The sequence below is a fragment of the Leopardus geoffroyi genome, chromosome B3 (genome assembly GCF_018350155.1).
Source record: "Leopardus geoffroyi isolate Oge1 chromosome B3, O.geoffroyi_Oge1_pat1.0, whole genome shotgun sequence".
NCBI lineage: Eukaryota > Metazoa > Chordata > Mammalia > Carnivora > Felidae > Leopardus > Leopardus geoffroyi.
The window spans coordinates 47,449,148-47,465,390 of NC_059337.1; the positions used below are offsets into that span (position 1 = coordinate 47,449,148).

General features: G+C 37.4%; 1 protein-coding gene across 16 annotated transcripts in view; it reads right to left on the reverse strand.

Annotated features, from left to right (window-relative positions):
• Window positions 1-1,388: 1,388 nt before the first annotated feature.
• Window positions 1,389-16,243, reverse strand: part of TCF12 (transcription factor 12) — a 382,310-nt gene continuing 367,455 nt past the window's right edge. For 12 of the 16 annotated variants that reach the window (XM_045449620.1, XM_045449619.1, XM_045449618.1 and 9 more), the window contains 3 exons: window positions 13,915-14,147; window positions 6,621-6,774; window positions 1,389-3,742 (listed from right to left, as the gene is read on the reverse strand). In XM_045449620.1, the coding sequence (XP_045305576.1) occupies window positions 6,632-6,774; window positions 13,915-14,147 (376 nt within the window). In that variant the 3' untranslated portion in view covers window positions 1,389-3,742; window positions 6,621-6,631. The remainder of the gene's footprint in view (window positions 3,743-6,620; window positions 6,775-13,914; window positions 14,148-16,243) is intronic. The other 4 variants (XM_045449624.1, XM_045449622.1, XM_045449627.1 and 1 more) reach the window with 1 other exon arrangement.

Consider the following 16,243-nt stretch of genomic DNA (forward strand, 5'->3'; position numbering starts at 1 on the left):
TAGATGAGCTTGGGTTTGAACTGAGGACTGTTTGATGCCAAAAGCTAATACTCTTTCATCTTTATGCGCACAAACACCTACATATACATGTACACACGATGTAAAATTTTGAGTTTCCACAAAGAAAAAAACATATGAACCAGAGGAGAGAAAAGCAACAGAGAAAAATACAGTAGAGGAAAACAAAAACAAAGCCACTGCATAAAATTGGCCTAAAAATCTATAAAGAAGAGAAAATAAAGGCAAGGAGATTTTGTAGAAGTTTTAAGTGTCTGGATCTCTTACTAATTACGTGCTCTTGGGAGACATACAACCCTCTGGGCCTCAGTTTTTACAAATCTATTAATGAGGCAATTGATGAGATGGTCTCTAGATGTCATTTCAGCTCTAACATTCTATATTTTCTTCTTAGATACAACTTTTTAGTTTATCATTTTGTATAAAGAGAAACCAAAGTACAATGTTTAATTGCTTTCACATATCCCATGATTAGTAAAATGATCTGTTGGGCCTCCCAAGGTGAACAGTGGACTTCACAATTAACCGAGAGAAGCAATGTGCCAGGATCCCAAGAGAGTGTGATCACAATCATAGGTATCTTACACACAGGCCATACAGAAAGTTTGTCCAAAAATGTTTGTCCATGGTTCGTCTCAGGTTCTTGCTTGGCACTAAGTCCTCACGGATAGTCTCTACATATATCTGTGGTGGTGACGGGTGGGTGTGGGTGTGTGGGAAAACCTAGATGAAAGCAGAGCTTTTTATCTGAAAACAGTAAATAATAACATTTTCTAATTATGACATAGGCATTTGTGAGAAAAGGGATATAGAATGTGAAAGTACTTCAAAAATTGTTAATTTGAAAAGCCTCATTTGTATGTTTTTCCATCTTTGCTTTTTTCTCAATCTGCAGAAGAGATTTTAACTACTAATCAAAGTTTGGTCAACCTCCAGGAAAAGGCTAAAAAGGCCACAATCAGTAGAGAGGGCAAGGGGAGAAATACACAAGCCAGGGCGACTACAAAGTAGATTACCAACTTGGTTCCACAAGCCTGATTCTATCCTGACGGGCCTCCCAGATAATGTTGTAAATAATGCAGATTATGAAAAGCACGGTCAGCCTGAAAAATTGTCACCACACACACAGAAAAAGCAATTATGTGAGGTGATGGATATGTTAAAACTTTACTGTGGTAATCATTTTGCAATATATGCAGGTCTCAAATCATTATATTGTCCACCTTAAACTTACACAATGCTATGTCAATTATGTGTCAACAAAGCTGGGGAGAAAAAAGCAAAGCAGTGTGGAAGGAATGAGATGGAGAAAAGAACAAAATGCATTATTCTTTGAGAGAGGAATGTAAAAAACTCACTAGTTTACTATGTTAAAAAAAAGATGGCACATTTATTGCTACATAAATGTTATATACATATTGTGTTTTCTGTTACAGTGACAGAAAAAATTTTGAACTTCTTGCTGCTGGTTGAAAAGGTTTATCAATAATACCTTGAATTTGACACAGGATACAAATCTGCAATAAACCAACAATGGAAACTGGAGAACAAGATGAGAAGCAATTCATCTCGGACAATTAGCTCTTACAATACTCCATAGGTACTACACGGTATGCTAGAATCCTACTATGGTCTTAAAATGCTATTGTAAATTTCTGATATTAATGAACAGGTTATGGTAAATAACCCTACATTTTTACTACCTAATATAATAAAATAAAGTAAGAAACTTTTTACTGAAAACTTTTCGATTTCAAAAATCTAGAAAGAGTAATATTTAGAATTCAAGAAATTTTCTTACAAGATTATTGTATAAAAGACTAGCTACAGTGAAAAATAAGCCAAATGTTTTTTTCTTTCTATTTTATGAAGGAAAGCTTCTGGGCATACTGCAAAGTCTAATATAGCGAAAAAGACAACAAGCTCTGAAGAAAAAAAGGCCAGGCAGTGGCGTATGTTCACTCACACATCATAAGCAACGACTTCTGTTTAGCTGATTAACACTGAAATGAAGAACAAGGCCACAGATAGAGTCTGATGTAATTGGAGAATATATGCAAATTAAAGTAACCAAAAAGTCCACTAAGTTCACAAAAGACCGATTTGTTAGGAATCATCCTGATTGGAGGATCTGAAGTCCTGTCTTAATTGTTTTTGTTCTTTCAAATTAACAGAAATCTTTGAGTTACATAGTGATTTGGGTCCTTTCTTCTGTGTGCTGACTGCCTTTGTTGATATTGGCCATAAGGAATTATTAAGCCAAGACAACCTTGTTTAGCATGTTTTTCTCTCCCAGGGCTGTTGTGGTGGAAGACAGATTTCATGGAAGTTCAAAGTGATTATGATATCTTAAAAAACAACTCTGAAGGATTAGAAACAGAGGGGTGCCTTAATGTACTGTGCTAAGATGGACCGACAAGCACTGGTTTACTGCTAATCTGGCTCATCTTCTTGGGACAGGGGCAGATGGTTTGCGGTTGATTAAATCACCCACTGAATTCCTCCCCATTGACCAGCCATCCAAGTGACAGAGAAATAAAGGCGAGGATAAGGAAACACGGGTGACCATTGCTCTTGTATTCCATTAGGTAATTAGCCTCAGAGTGCTGTGTTCATTTATCACACTACCTGCCTCAGTGACTACTGGGTTTTGTTACAGTCACCATAATCACAGCCTGAAAATCTTCTTTGTATTTTAAATCCATTTTGTGCTTACTTACAGCTAACACTTTACAAGTACTATATGTAGTACTTACTGCTTGGAAAACAAAGCAATTTCTAAGTAGATTCTTCCCTTGTAATTTACACTCTTGCTATTACAAGCTTTACTATGAAACCTAGAAGCTTGAAAAGTCTTGGTTATTATTAGAAATAAAGCAATGTTTATTTTGGGGAAAATCTAGGGGACAAAATTTCCCCCTTTAAAATCTTAGCTAGGGTATGGTCACAGATGGTCTCTGTTGATTTTTGTAAGGTAAATATGCAAAGCACATAGGGCTACATGAGGATTCTGGATTGTGACCATTAACTATTCAGATTCAGAGACCAAATATAACACCCACAAAGAGAAAATAAAAATGAATGAAAAAATGAGAGTGAGAGAAATGCTATACCAAGTAATATTTTCCTATTTCATGGAAAACACTATTCATATGGCAAAAGGATAGGAGAGGGCAAACAAAAGACTTTTCCCTTCCTTTTTAAGACACTAATAGGTATGCCGGGAATGCTAAGGGCCAATGGTTGTCACTGCTTTGTTCTGCACGTGAACAGCTTTAACGAATGCTGGCATCAGCTGAGTATAGATCAGCTTTCCACATTAACTTTTTCCCTTTATATGTAGACCTTACAGTTCCATAACAATAAATAAAATTTGTAGTTACAATGCATTTGTCAATTCAGTTTAGGCACAAGGCAACTTCCACGGTGAGTGGAGAGAACGAGACAGTCTCTGATTGTGCAGAAGCGACACACTGCTTGCAACAAAATGACATGCTGCAAACATTTCATGGGCTGACGTTCTATCTGATGAGCTTCCTATCTTCACTTCTGATGGAAGTGTTGACCAGTTGCTTTGATCGTAGGATTACATTTGAGTTTCTTGCTTCAAGTGTTTTGTTTTTTCTTCTCCCTCCTAACAGGTTTGTGTCTTCAGATAATCTGAGTTGTCCAAGTCCTTATGAGGAGAGGTCACCTTCTATCTAGCCTACTGATAACTCTGGAACTGTGGCAGGGAGAGCCAAGAGAAAGAACAGAACCAATTAGGATATCACTGTTAAAAATAAATACCTCCCCAGAAAAAAACGATATTGATATTTCTCATTTATACCAGGTTTATTCTAAATTAGCAGTCTGCTCAATGACTTATAAAAGAGTTTCAGAATTGCTTTTAAGATGTCATTGAAATGGTGTGGTAAGATTTTTAAAGGAGACCATGTGATTACAGCAATCACAAGATACAGGATTATACGACAGCTGGGGCAATTATGCAAACTTTTATTTTGAATGGTATGCAACACTCAAGTTGGCAATACCTGAGCTCTGAGGTTCTACTCGTTCATTTCTCAGTGGAGAGACAATGTGAAAGCATCCCTTTACTGATACATCCAGTCCACCATACTGTGTTCATAGTTTATACATCTTCTCTAAGCAGCAAGTTTCTGAAGTTAGGACCATTTGGTATTTGTTTTCACATTGGTCCCTATTCCCAGTCCATTAGAAGATCCTCAATAAATGTTCAATGAGTGAATGAATTATTAAACTTTACTAGTATTAGTACAAATTTTTTACACACTTATAGTCTCAATACACATAGTTGTTAACACTGAAATTTTCCATGTCAGTCATTTTTGATGACAATAATCTTACCAAGAATCATACCTTTCACATCTTTATTATACTGACAACAGTACTGTTTCCTAATAGAGTTATGCTCTTAGAAATGGATAACTGAGATATTCAAAGCTACTTGGCTTTATATTATGTGGTGGCAAAATCTGTGCTTTTAGGGTCAGTCACCCCAAGGCCATTTATCAGCCATTTTTGTTTTAGCAGTCATTTTCCTGCTGGCCAGTCTTTTGCTGGTTTTAATCTGTTATTCAGTTCTATAAAGAAATGAATGTTATCAGGTGAAACCAGACAACCACCTTTATGAAATTAGCAACTTTTAAAACATATGTTAACATAATAAACACTAACTTATAAAATGTTATGGAACAAAATTCATTTACTGCATTTCTTATAATCCTGAAACTTTTTTTTTTTTTTTAAAGGATTCTTGATCTCTTTTTGACAGGTAAGAATGCTCAGGTTTAATTTTACCCTAAGTGTGGGAATTTCCTCATTCTACAGATAAGGGTAGAGACATGAAAGCAGTAGGAGATATAGAAAAGCCATAAAAGAAAAGGAAGTAAACAGGGGAAGATATGTGAGGTAGGGAGACAGACCTGAAGGAGAAAGAACTGGAGAGGGACCAGAAAGGAGAGTAAGAGGAAACAGGTAAAACTAGAGAGAGACACAGGCTTTGTGATAAATCTGACAGCTCGATAAATCTGACAGCTCTTTTCACAGCCTGGTGGCTACCTGGGACCTGAGCATCACAAATTACCTTTCATCACTTTTCTTTAAAATGAACTGACAATTTAGAAAGTCACTTTTGCACTGAGGAACAATGGCGTGTTTTTATTTTAAAACTTTAAAGTCTATTTTTTCATGATATTCTACATTTTCCACAAAATATTAAACATAGCTTGTGTTAAGGATCTGTAAGCTAACTAGCTCTTGCTTGAAGTCTCTCTTTGATATGCATAATTAGGTTGCTGGATATTTTTTGTGGGGGAGATGGTTTTGGCTTTCTCCAGTGTGCTAGTGTTATAATTATAAATGACAAATAATTACATTAACTTTTTTTCCTTTTGTCCCCGAATGAAATCTTTAGTATTGGTCTAGTTTGATCTCAGGAAGGATACATGTAGAGGTGGTAGGAACCAAATTCTTCAGGAAAAGGTGAATTGAGTAATGTTTGTAGTTTATAAAATATGCTATCAAATTCTACACTTTCAGCTCAAAATGAGATAGGCGCAAAGCTGACCAAATGAAAGTGCACTTCATATTTTTTTGTGCTCCACACCTCCCTCCCATCCACTCAGCTTTACCTTACTGCTTTTAATATGTTGATGAAACTGGGAAAAGAACTACACCCTGCTGCAAGCAGATTATATGAATGAAGTTCCCAGATGTATTCCTAATCCATGCTGCCAGTTAAAGTGCTAGTGTCCCAAATATTTAATTATAATCTATATTAGTTTCTGCCACCTAAATAACAACTACAACTTAGATTATTGTAGATCATGTACCTGTATATAGTTAAGAAAAAAGATGATTCACATTAACTACTTGGGGCAAAAACTTCTATTACCTTTGTCATTTTGTTAAACAAAAAAATCATACAGATTTTTTTGAACTGTGTTTACTCCATGAATAGAAAGATAAAAGAACAGCTTTTCAACATGTAAAATTCCACAGAGAAGGGCACTGTGGTTCTATCATATGTAATACCTTTATGTTCACTAGATTCCAAAAGGTATAATTAATAGCCTTACAAGGGAAGAAAGATGCATATTACAAACTTGGATTGTCGTTCCAAATGGAAGCAAACAGTGCCTCTTTTGTGTATAAAGATTTCATGATAAGAAGAGGTAGGTGGATTAACAGAAAACTGGTTGATGATCACAGTCAAGTATTTTTGAGTAGAGAAATGAGGAGTATGAGCGGCAGCAAAAGTATTTGACAGATGAGTCACTGCACTATTTTCTCCTTGGATCAGAATAATACTCATGTGAGAGTGTACACATGATCCAGAGCAGGAGAACCCAAAATTCTTCATAAATCACAGGATACTATCACACTGAACGGTAATTTGATATTAAAGGACACTGGCTTTCTAAGTATGGTGATACCACAGAAAAGAAACTGTTGGGATTTCAAATTACATGTGACCTTTAGCATTACCATTGCCACCAGAGAATTCTGTTCAAAGGTTCTAACTCAGTTTAAGATGAATCAGGTAAATTCTTGTTGTTTCTTTTCATACTCATACTTACCTGGCTGATGTTTACATATGACCCATAGGGTTGGTAGTTTCACTAAGCCCAGGATGGGTTCCTGGCAGTGTGGTTGGCGGCTCTGCCGATACGGCAGAAACTTTTTCTTCTTCCCTTCTCTTAAGGCAGGCTGCTTTGGGGTTAAGGTTCCTCTCTGAAACAGGGGAAAATAATTTTTACCATTATAGTCATTAGTTACGAATCAGGGACTCTTAGGTCTTAAACTGAACAAATTGCTCTTCTATTTTCTTTCTGTGGATATTACCTCTCTGTAACTTCATTTCCATACTGAATAACATCACACAAAGGCAACAACGATGTGCTCCCACAAACGCTCGGATTACATGAACCTCCAGGCTTAAGCTTTTTAGTATTTGGTGTTTTCTCCTTTTCTACTTATGCTTTAGTCTTCAAGTGTTTGATTTCATCTACATCAACCTCCAAAGGCAGTTCTTTTATTGCTTCAAACATTTTGGCAAGTGCTGATGTTAGTCTACAAAGTCTCCTCACTATCCTGCTAAGACATGGTACATGGGATTGATATAGATGCTGACATTCTCCATGTACCTGGAGAGAGACATCTGTGCTTTACCTAGACTTTTATCAGTTCAGAAAATGATGAAATAGATACCCTCAGCCAATCTTCTATAAACAATGTGCCAACTCCTCTAGGGAAAGAGGTAGCTGGTACATATCTCATGCATATATATATATATACATATATATATATATATACATATATATGTGTATATATATATATATATATGTATATATATATATATATGTATATATAAAATGATTGGTTTTTTCTATAGCTAGAGGTGTGATTAAAAGGGTGATAAAAACCTTCTCTACTGCTTTGTATATAAGATAGCAGAGACAACTAGATGGAACTTTTGAAGTGGGCATTTTTAAAAGTAGTGGGTCTTACTATGCAAAATAAAAGGAAAGAAAATCCATTGCACTGGAGACATACTGGATCAAAATCCATGTGAGAATTACTTATCATGTTATATTTTCTTTTTTTTTTTTAATTTTTTTTTTTCAACGTTTATTTATTTTTGGGACAGAGAGAGACAGAGCATGAACAGGGGAGGGGCAGAGAGAGAGGGAGACACAGAATCGGAAACAGGCTCCAGGCTCTGAGCCATCAGCCCAGAGCCCGACGCGGGGCTCGAACTCACTGACCGCAAGATCGTGACCTGGCTGAAGTCGGACGCTTAACCGACTGCGCCACCCAGGCGCCCCTCATGTTATATTTTCTTTAAGTGACTTTTAAGCACAAGATATCCAACTCATGACAGCTTCTGGTTTTTTGTTTCTGATAATAACATAAAGTGTAAGTGAAAAGTTGTTTTATATATTTTTATAAACTGACTAAAAATGTCCTAATTAATGTAATATAAAAGGATCACTTAGTCTGCAATGAAGGGGCACCTGGCTGGCTCAATGGTGGAACATGTAACTCTAGATCTTGGGGTTATGGTTTTGAGCCCCACACTGGGTGTGGAGATCACTTAAAAGTAGTCTTTGGAAGGGGGGTTGTGCCTGGTTGGTTCAGTTGGTTACGTGTCTGACTCTTGGTTTCAGCTCAGGTCATGATCTCACTGTTTCTGAGTTTGAGCTGCATGTTGGGCTCTGGCTGACAACATGGAGCCTGCTTGTGATTCTGTCTCCCTCTCTCTATAAGCCCCCTCCCCTGCTCTCTCTCTCTCTTTCTCTCACTCACACACTTTCTCTCTCTCTCTCTCTCTCAAAATAATAAACTTAAAAAAAAATCTTAGGGCATCTGGCTGGTTCAGTCGATAGAGTATGCGACTCTTGATTTCAAGGTTGTCAGTTTGAGCCCCACGTTGGGTGTGGAGAAGACCTAAATATAAAATGTTAAAAAAAAAATCTTAAAAAAACTTGTTTATAATGAAAACAGTATTTATTATGGTAAATCTAGTTAACTCTACTGACTGTTACTCATACGTAATGATAAAATTTCATCTTAGAGTTCTCACTTTCTCAGCTCCTGCATTTAGGAAAAGACATGAAGCCTATAAAATGAGGAAGATCAATGAAGAAAGAAAGGTACACACTTATTAGGATAAGTAGTAAAATAAAAAGGCATGTTCATCATTATGTAAAAATATCAGGAACTACTTTCTTAACAAGTAATTGTGCACCTCTAATGAGAATAGTTTTTAAAAAAAATTTTTTAACATTTATTTATTTTTGAGAGACAGAGACAGAGCACAAGCAGGGGAGGAGCAAAGAGGGAAACAAAGAATATAAAGCAGGATCCAGGCTCTGAGCTGTCAGCACAGAGTCCAATGCAGGGCTCGAACTCACAAACAGTGAGATCATGTACTGAGCCAAAGCCAGATGCTTAACAAACGAAGCCACTCAGGCACCCCAAGATTTTTGTTTTTTATTAAGTGTCACGTCCCTTTACTGGGCAGGTGGCAGTCTAATGACTAAAGAGACCAAAAAGAGGGCATAAATTAACATGTTAAATCCAAAGAGGAGAAAGCGAGAACTGAAAGTTTTCCAATTGAAACGGGTTCATATTTTTCTCATAAGAAGGCTCACATTGCTTTTATAATAAAACATTGCTGTTAGCTAACTATGACCTTGTGTCACATGAGGATCTAGCAGGCATGATCAGAATAGCTAGAAAGGACCAGAAGCAAAAACTCAAGTTAGGCAAGATCCTGTAAGCCAGTTAGTCAAAGAACACTAAGGGCTGGAAGAACCAAGAAAATACTACAGTAAGCTCTAGAAAATGTGAAGTTTGATCCAAAAAAGGCAAATGCTAGTGTTTTTTAATACTTTCTGGTATGTGAGAACAGCCCATAGCAAATATATTAAGTAGCCAGAAGGCCTGATGTACAGGTGAGCAGAAGAAAGACATTACCTGCAGGGCATGAGAAGTGATGGTCTCTCTCACATTTCATTAATTATAAGAGAGCCAACCTACCCAAAGCTCAAATTTTGGCTAACTCCACAGTCACTTCTTACATTATTATGACTAAGTAAATATTTCTTATAATAACTATGTGGACAAACACACAAGTCAAGAATTTTACATTGTTTCCTTGCTCATATGACTTTTTGCTTTTCCTCTAGTTAATAGTTGCCTTGCTTTTCATTTGCTAGTAATACTAATTTTGTCTCATACCCATGCTCCAACAGATCTAACAAATGCCTGTCAACATTTTTTTTTTATCTTAAAACCTCAAAGACACCATTGTATCATCTATTAATTCCATCTTCTTTCCCTGGAAAACTTTCTTCTGCAGTTAACCATCTTCTATTTTCAATGTGGACTAATAGGCACCTTGATTTTCTAGGCCTAGCAGATCTTGTCATGAGATTTCCTTTTGACGCTCACTTGTGCTGGAATCTTTGTTTCCTGGCTCCCATGCCTTTGTCTTTATTGGTTACCTACAGCATAGGTTCCAGAAGCTTTCTGAGAACATGCACATGGGAGATAAAATTTTAAAGCCTTTGCATATCTGAAATATCTTTATTCTGTTCTTCACCCTTTGATTAATGGTTTGACTACACACAGAATTCTAGATTGAAAATTATTTCTCTTCAGAGAAATACACTGCTACACTATCTCCTGTAACCCAGCATTATTTGTCCAGAATTCTGTTAATATTTTGACTCACAGGGATACAACTTTTCCAGAGCAGACAGTCCTGCAGTTAATCTTCCTGTTTTCAGGTAATGCTTGACTTCTGCCTTTTCCAAAGAATAGAGCCTTTCAGGGGCTAGGAGCTTTGTGGAACAAAATTATCTGCTTCTTGTTGGTATATCCCTCCCTGCTCCACTTAATTTCTTCCTTCTAAATAAGTCAATTACCATTACTTTATCTACTTTCCATCATATATACATATTTTGCTCTCTCATTTGCTATGCTTTCTTCTCTCCCATTTATCCTTGTGGACTAATTTTATTTTTATTCATTTCAGTGGAGATTTAGTAAGGAGTATTGCCAATGAATATGCTAAGACTATGAATATGCTATTATCAAATCATTTCAACTAAATTAAAATATCCTGAGGGGAGGGTCTGGAAATTTGTTTGGGAAAAGGAAAAGCCTCAGGTGATTCTGGGACCAGTCAGATTTGGGAACCACTGTCCTTGCTCACTTATCTTCAAACTTCCTAAGACACCAGGAAACTAAAATCCTCATAGTTCTATTGTCCGCAAATTATCACTGGAAGAGAAGTAAGGTGACTGAGTAGACCTGTGAAAGAATCTGAGGAGGAAATGTCTGACCATTAATCTAATCATTAGTAAAGCTGAAAGTACAAACTTGAAAGTAATATGTAAAATCTATTGATCAGCAAAATTGTAACGTTAACATTATACTGGTCATAATGGAAAGGCCTAAATTGGCAATGGCAGGGACCAGATGGAATTTGGTATGTGAGGTACCAAGGCAAAAAAAATGCTTTGACAAAATCTGAGGCTTGGAAGGGAAGCCACTCCTCCTGCTCTTCTCCAGAATACACTGCTGATTGCCCTCCTGATATAGCCACTTGTCCAGGGAAGACAGGATGTAGATAGCCAGACACAGTCTTGAAGCACTATCCCCAGGCAGAAGGTGAGCACAAAGACTCCAGAGAATGTCCAAAGTAGTCATGTAAACAAAATGTGTACCTTTCTAGAAATTGCTGGGCCCCAGTGGGTGAAACCCTTGCAGGGATGAAGAGGCTGCCAAAAATAAACAGGTTACCAAAATAACTCACAACTGCTAGAGATAAAGTCCAGAGGACAGTGGCTATACTAAACTCTAAAGGTGCTGCCATAGCAAAGCACAGGTATATGGGCTGCATGAAGGGTTCTAAATCCTGTTTGACAGACAGCCATCAGAGTGCCTTTCAAGAAGGATCTTGCATGGATCCCAAGGCTTTTACATTAAAGCTGTAAAATAAAAGCTCTGGGCTCTGAAGCCCAGAGTGTAAGAGTGGGAGGAAGGTGGTAGGCTTTTATGAATAGGAAAGTAGCTCCTAATGAGGTTATATTTCAGTGTATTTTAATGTTTATTTATTTTTGAGAGAGAGTAGGAAAGGGGCAGAAAGAGAGAGAGAGCATGAGCAGGTGAGGGGCAGAAAGAGAGGGAGACACAGAATCTGAAGCAGGCTGCAGGCTCCAGGCTGTCAGCACAGAACCTGACATGGGGCCTGAACCCACGAACCGCGAGATCATGACCTGAGCTGAAGTTGGACGCTAACCGACTGAGCCGCCCAAGTGTCCCTATATTTCAGTGTATTTTAAATTCTGTTCAAACTCTAATCAGTCAGTGGTTCCCTATAAAGAGCTTTCCAGAACTGTGGAAGAAAGTCAGTACCCATTAACAGTGACCAGAAAGTTATCACGCAGTTGGATGAGCCTAGATGTTACATCTTGTTTCAGACTCAGCTTTCCTGTCCTAGCTACTTGTATGGAACCACTACAAAGTCAAATCTTGCAAGTGAATGAATAAGATCCCCCCAGGCATGGTGGAGTTTATAACTTTTCCAAACATAGAGGTATTTCTCATTGATGACTTAGGTCTGAGAGTAGGAACCTCTGATCTTAAACAAAAAGCTAAGAATATTCTGTATTCTAGCTCTAATAAACAGTGGAAAGGAAAGGTACTATACAGGAGCAAGTTTTGGCACCACTGCTGTCCAGACAGTCCAGGTGGTAGGAATGGTCTTGACAGTAAATGGCTGGGTAGAGTCAGGGTAGAAAATATCCTGGGTCTGCAGAGCAGCGGGATGGATGTACTGGGATCACTAAACATGGGGGCTTCACTGCCTTCAGAGTGAGACAAAAGGTGTCAGACACATTAAAACCAAACCAAACAAACACAAAAAAACTTTGATAAAGTGACAGGAGATATTGAAGGCTCAAGAAACCACTGATCCTGCTACAGATGAGCAGGCAACAATCAGACTGTCTTTATGAACATCCCAAGGGAGTTCATACATTTTTGAAAATCAGGTTTCATTAACATTTACCCTTTACACATATTCCAATGGCCTTATTAGGAGCAAGTATCTGGTTTTAATGGTAGATTGGTTATGCATGAAATAATCTACTCATCATTCTTATTAAATATACTGGAGGGAAGTGGATGGATCAGTTAATTACTATGGTTAAGTTTTTCTGCAAGTGCGTTCAAGTTCTCCAACTCTGGTTTCTTCAGAAATAGTATTCTTTCTGTGACCAATGCTGAGGGTCATCCACAATTATAGCTGTCAAGTGTCTGTCCTACTCCTATTCTTTTTCCTTTTTCAACTTTCTTTAAACAAAACCCTACATAAATATCCAGTACATCACAAAGATAGAGTTGCTCTTAATGAAGAGAGGTTAGAGGTAGGATCTAGAACCCAACGCCACACCTATAATTCTTTGTAAAAAGACTTAGGACAAAACATTCATTACTCTGGATAAGAAGACAAATAGGTATATGAAAAATATCAAGCTCAATGGTAAAACCTTTCAAGGGCAGGAAGCTCATTAATCGGCAACCTAGGGTCTAGCATATAGGTGACTGGGACAGAAGAGGTGAACAATAAATGCTTGTTCAAAAAATGAAGTTTGAAAGCTTCTTCAAGATTCCATCAAATTTCCTGAAAGATAAAACCGTTGGGGCAGTTGTCTGAGCCAGCAGTGGATGAGCCAGTATAAACCATACATGTGTCTCTTAGAGACACTCAAACATGTCAGGGCATATTAGGCCAAGAAGTTCATGGCATTCCTGATCAGGGATCAACAAAAAAAACCTTGAGACCTTTTTGACTTGGGTATAAAGGACATTCATATGAAGTAAAGCCAGGAGGGGCCATGATCAAGCATTCTATTAATCAGCAGGGCCATTATAATAAATGGCCCAGGGTAAAGCAGGCAAGAAATATAGTACAGAGAATGGGGAAGACAGGAAGCAGCAGGGAAGGAAGCAGGTCTAGGCAGGTAAATTTAACAGTGTGGAAGACCAGATTCAGTAAGAATAAGAACAAAGGGGCAGACAGCACTAATGCTGAGCAGTGAGCAGAGGCTGGCTATTCCCTGCAACATTTGTAAGATTGCACTCTACTGGTTTGTGGGAAGCATTGAGCATACAGATATGGACCACTACTGTGAGATGGAGGTGGAAGAACTACAGAGAAAACGCGATCCAGATGATGCAGTGGCAGAAGTACTAGTTGAATTCATAGACAACTTCCCAAGCAGAAGAGAAAGTGGAAAAAGAAATGTCTGCCTACCTAAGGCAGAATAGTTATGCATCTCTGCTGAACCTACTTACCTCTGACTTGCTGTTCTAGACTAAGGATGACTGCCACGGCCTGATGAAGAATAAGGAGTTTTGTTTGGGGTTTTTCACTCTTTAAATGGAGCTGACACATTCGACCAAGCTCTTTGAATGCCTCATTAATATCCCGCACACGTAAACGTTCTCTGGCATTGTTAGCCATCCGCCTTTCCTTCTCCCTTTCTATCTTCTGTTCTGGGTTCAAATCCTCATCTTCATTAGTACTGCTAGAAAACAAAGTAAACAACAATGTCTATTAGATTCCCTATAAAATATGATGTGCTTATTATATAAAATCATAAAGTATAAAGATGGAAATGAAACTTATCTACAAATTTTACCAAACAGTAGTAACAGTTATACCTAACATGATTATATGTATATCTTTCCAGTCTTTATTTTATGCACAGTTATATAGTTGAAATTATGCCACATATATTTTTAAAGCTTATTTATTTTGAGAGCGAGTGGGGGAGGGACAGAGAGAGAGGAAGAGAGAGAATTCCAAGCAGGCTTCGCACTGTCAGCGCAGAGCCCTATGCAGGATTCAAACCCATGAAAGTGTGAGACCATGACCTAAGCTGAAATCAGGAATCGGACTCTTAACCGAATGAACCACCCAGGCGCCCCTACCACATAAATTTTTAAATGTATTTTCACTGTGCATTATAACATAAAGTCATCTCTATACCAGCACCACTCTTCATAAACATAATTTGAATGACTACATAATATTCTAGCACCTTGCTACTCAGACTGTGATCATCAGAATCAGCATTATCGGGAGCTTGTTAAAATCAAACTCTCAAGGGTGCTTGGGTGGCTCAGTGGGTTAAACATCCAACTTTGGCTCAGGTCATGATCTCACTGTTTGTGAGTTCGAGCCCCATGTTGGGCTTTGTACTGACAGCTCAGAGCCTGGAGCCTGCTTCTGATTCCGTGTCTCAGTCTCTCTCTTCCCCTCATCCGCTTGCGCTCGCTTGTTCTCTCTCTCAAAAATAAACAAACATTAACCCCCTTCCCCCAATAAAAACCCCCCAAGCTCCATAAACTCTTAAGTTCTACTGCAAGCCTACAAATTGGAAGTTACATTTTAACAAGATCCCTGGCTGGTTCATATGTACATTAAGGTTTGAGAAGCACTGTCCCAGTACACTAATGCATTCTAACTTGCCTAACCCATCTTCTTAAATATCTTCTAGCAGGCACCTGGTGAAAAGGAGAAAGACAAGCTAAAGGTAGAGGATGAGAGAAGGATCTCAGAAAAGGACTACTTTTTGTTTCACAGAGAAATATCATCAGTGGCAATGATTTTAAAACATGGGTAAACTGGAACAATTTTTTTGAAGGACAAACTGGCAAAATATCCAAAGCTTTAAAATGTTTATTACATCTTGATCAACAATTCCAACTTTAGAAATTCATCCTAAGGATATAATTAGAGATGTTCATAGGATTTGATGTAAAAATTGATCACACAATTATTTACTTTAGCAACTAATTGCAGTCCAATAATAGGGAGACAGGTTAAATAAAGCACAGTACATCCAGACAACTACCTACTATGTAGCCTCTAAAAATTAAGCTTCAGACAATGCTAACTAAAAGATGCCAGACACAAGACTACATACTGTATGATTTACATGAACCTCTAGAAAAGACAAAACTGTAGCAATGGAAAGCAGATCAATGGCTGCCAGGGGATGGAATAAGGGTACTGATTACCAAGGGGTATAAGGAAACTTTTTGGGGTGGTAGTAATATTCTCTATTAATATGGTAGTAGTTATTAAGACCATATACATTTGTCAAAGGACAAAAACTGTACACTTAAAATTGGTGTATTTTATTATATGTGAACTAAATTTCAATAAATCTGGCTAAAAACAAAAACAAAGAAAAAAAAACATGTTTGAGAAAACTCAGGGACAGATGAAAATGTTAAAAATACACTGTTATATGAAATAAAAGTTGACATTATAAAACATATATTGAGTTTAGTTCCCATTTAAATTGTGTTTATGGAAAAAGAAGTATTCCTTAAAAAGTAAACAGTGGTTAAATCTTGGTAGTAAAGTTTCTTGCGATTTTTGTGTTCTGTATTTTCCAAATTTCTGTAGTGAAAAGGGACTAAATAATCAGGTAAAAAAATTGAGGATGCATTGGAATAACTTTTAGAAAATTCTACTTTATATCAGAAATGACCAACTGAGCAGTCTCTCAGTACCTTGAAATAATGTGCAAAGAATGTTTTCTCTTCTCTAATAACCTTGAATACTGTAATAAAGGGTAAATACACAATAGATTTTTACAAGCTAATTGCC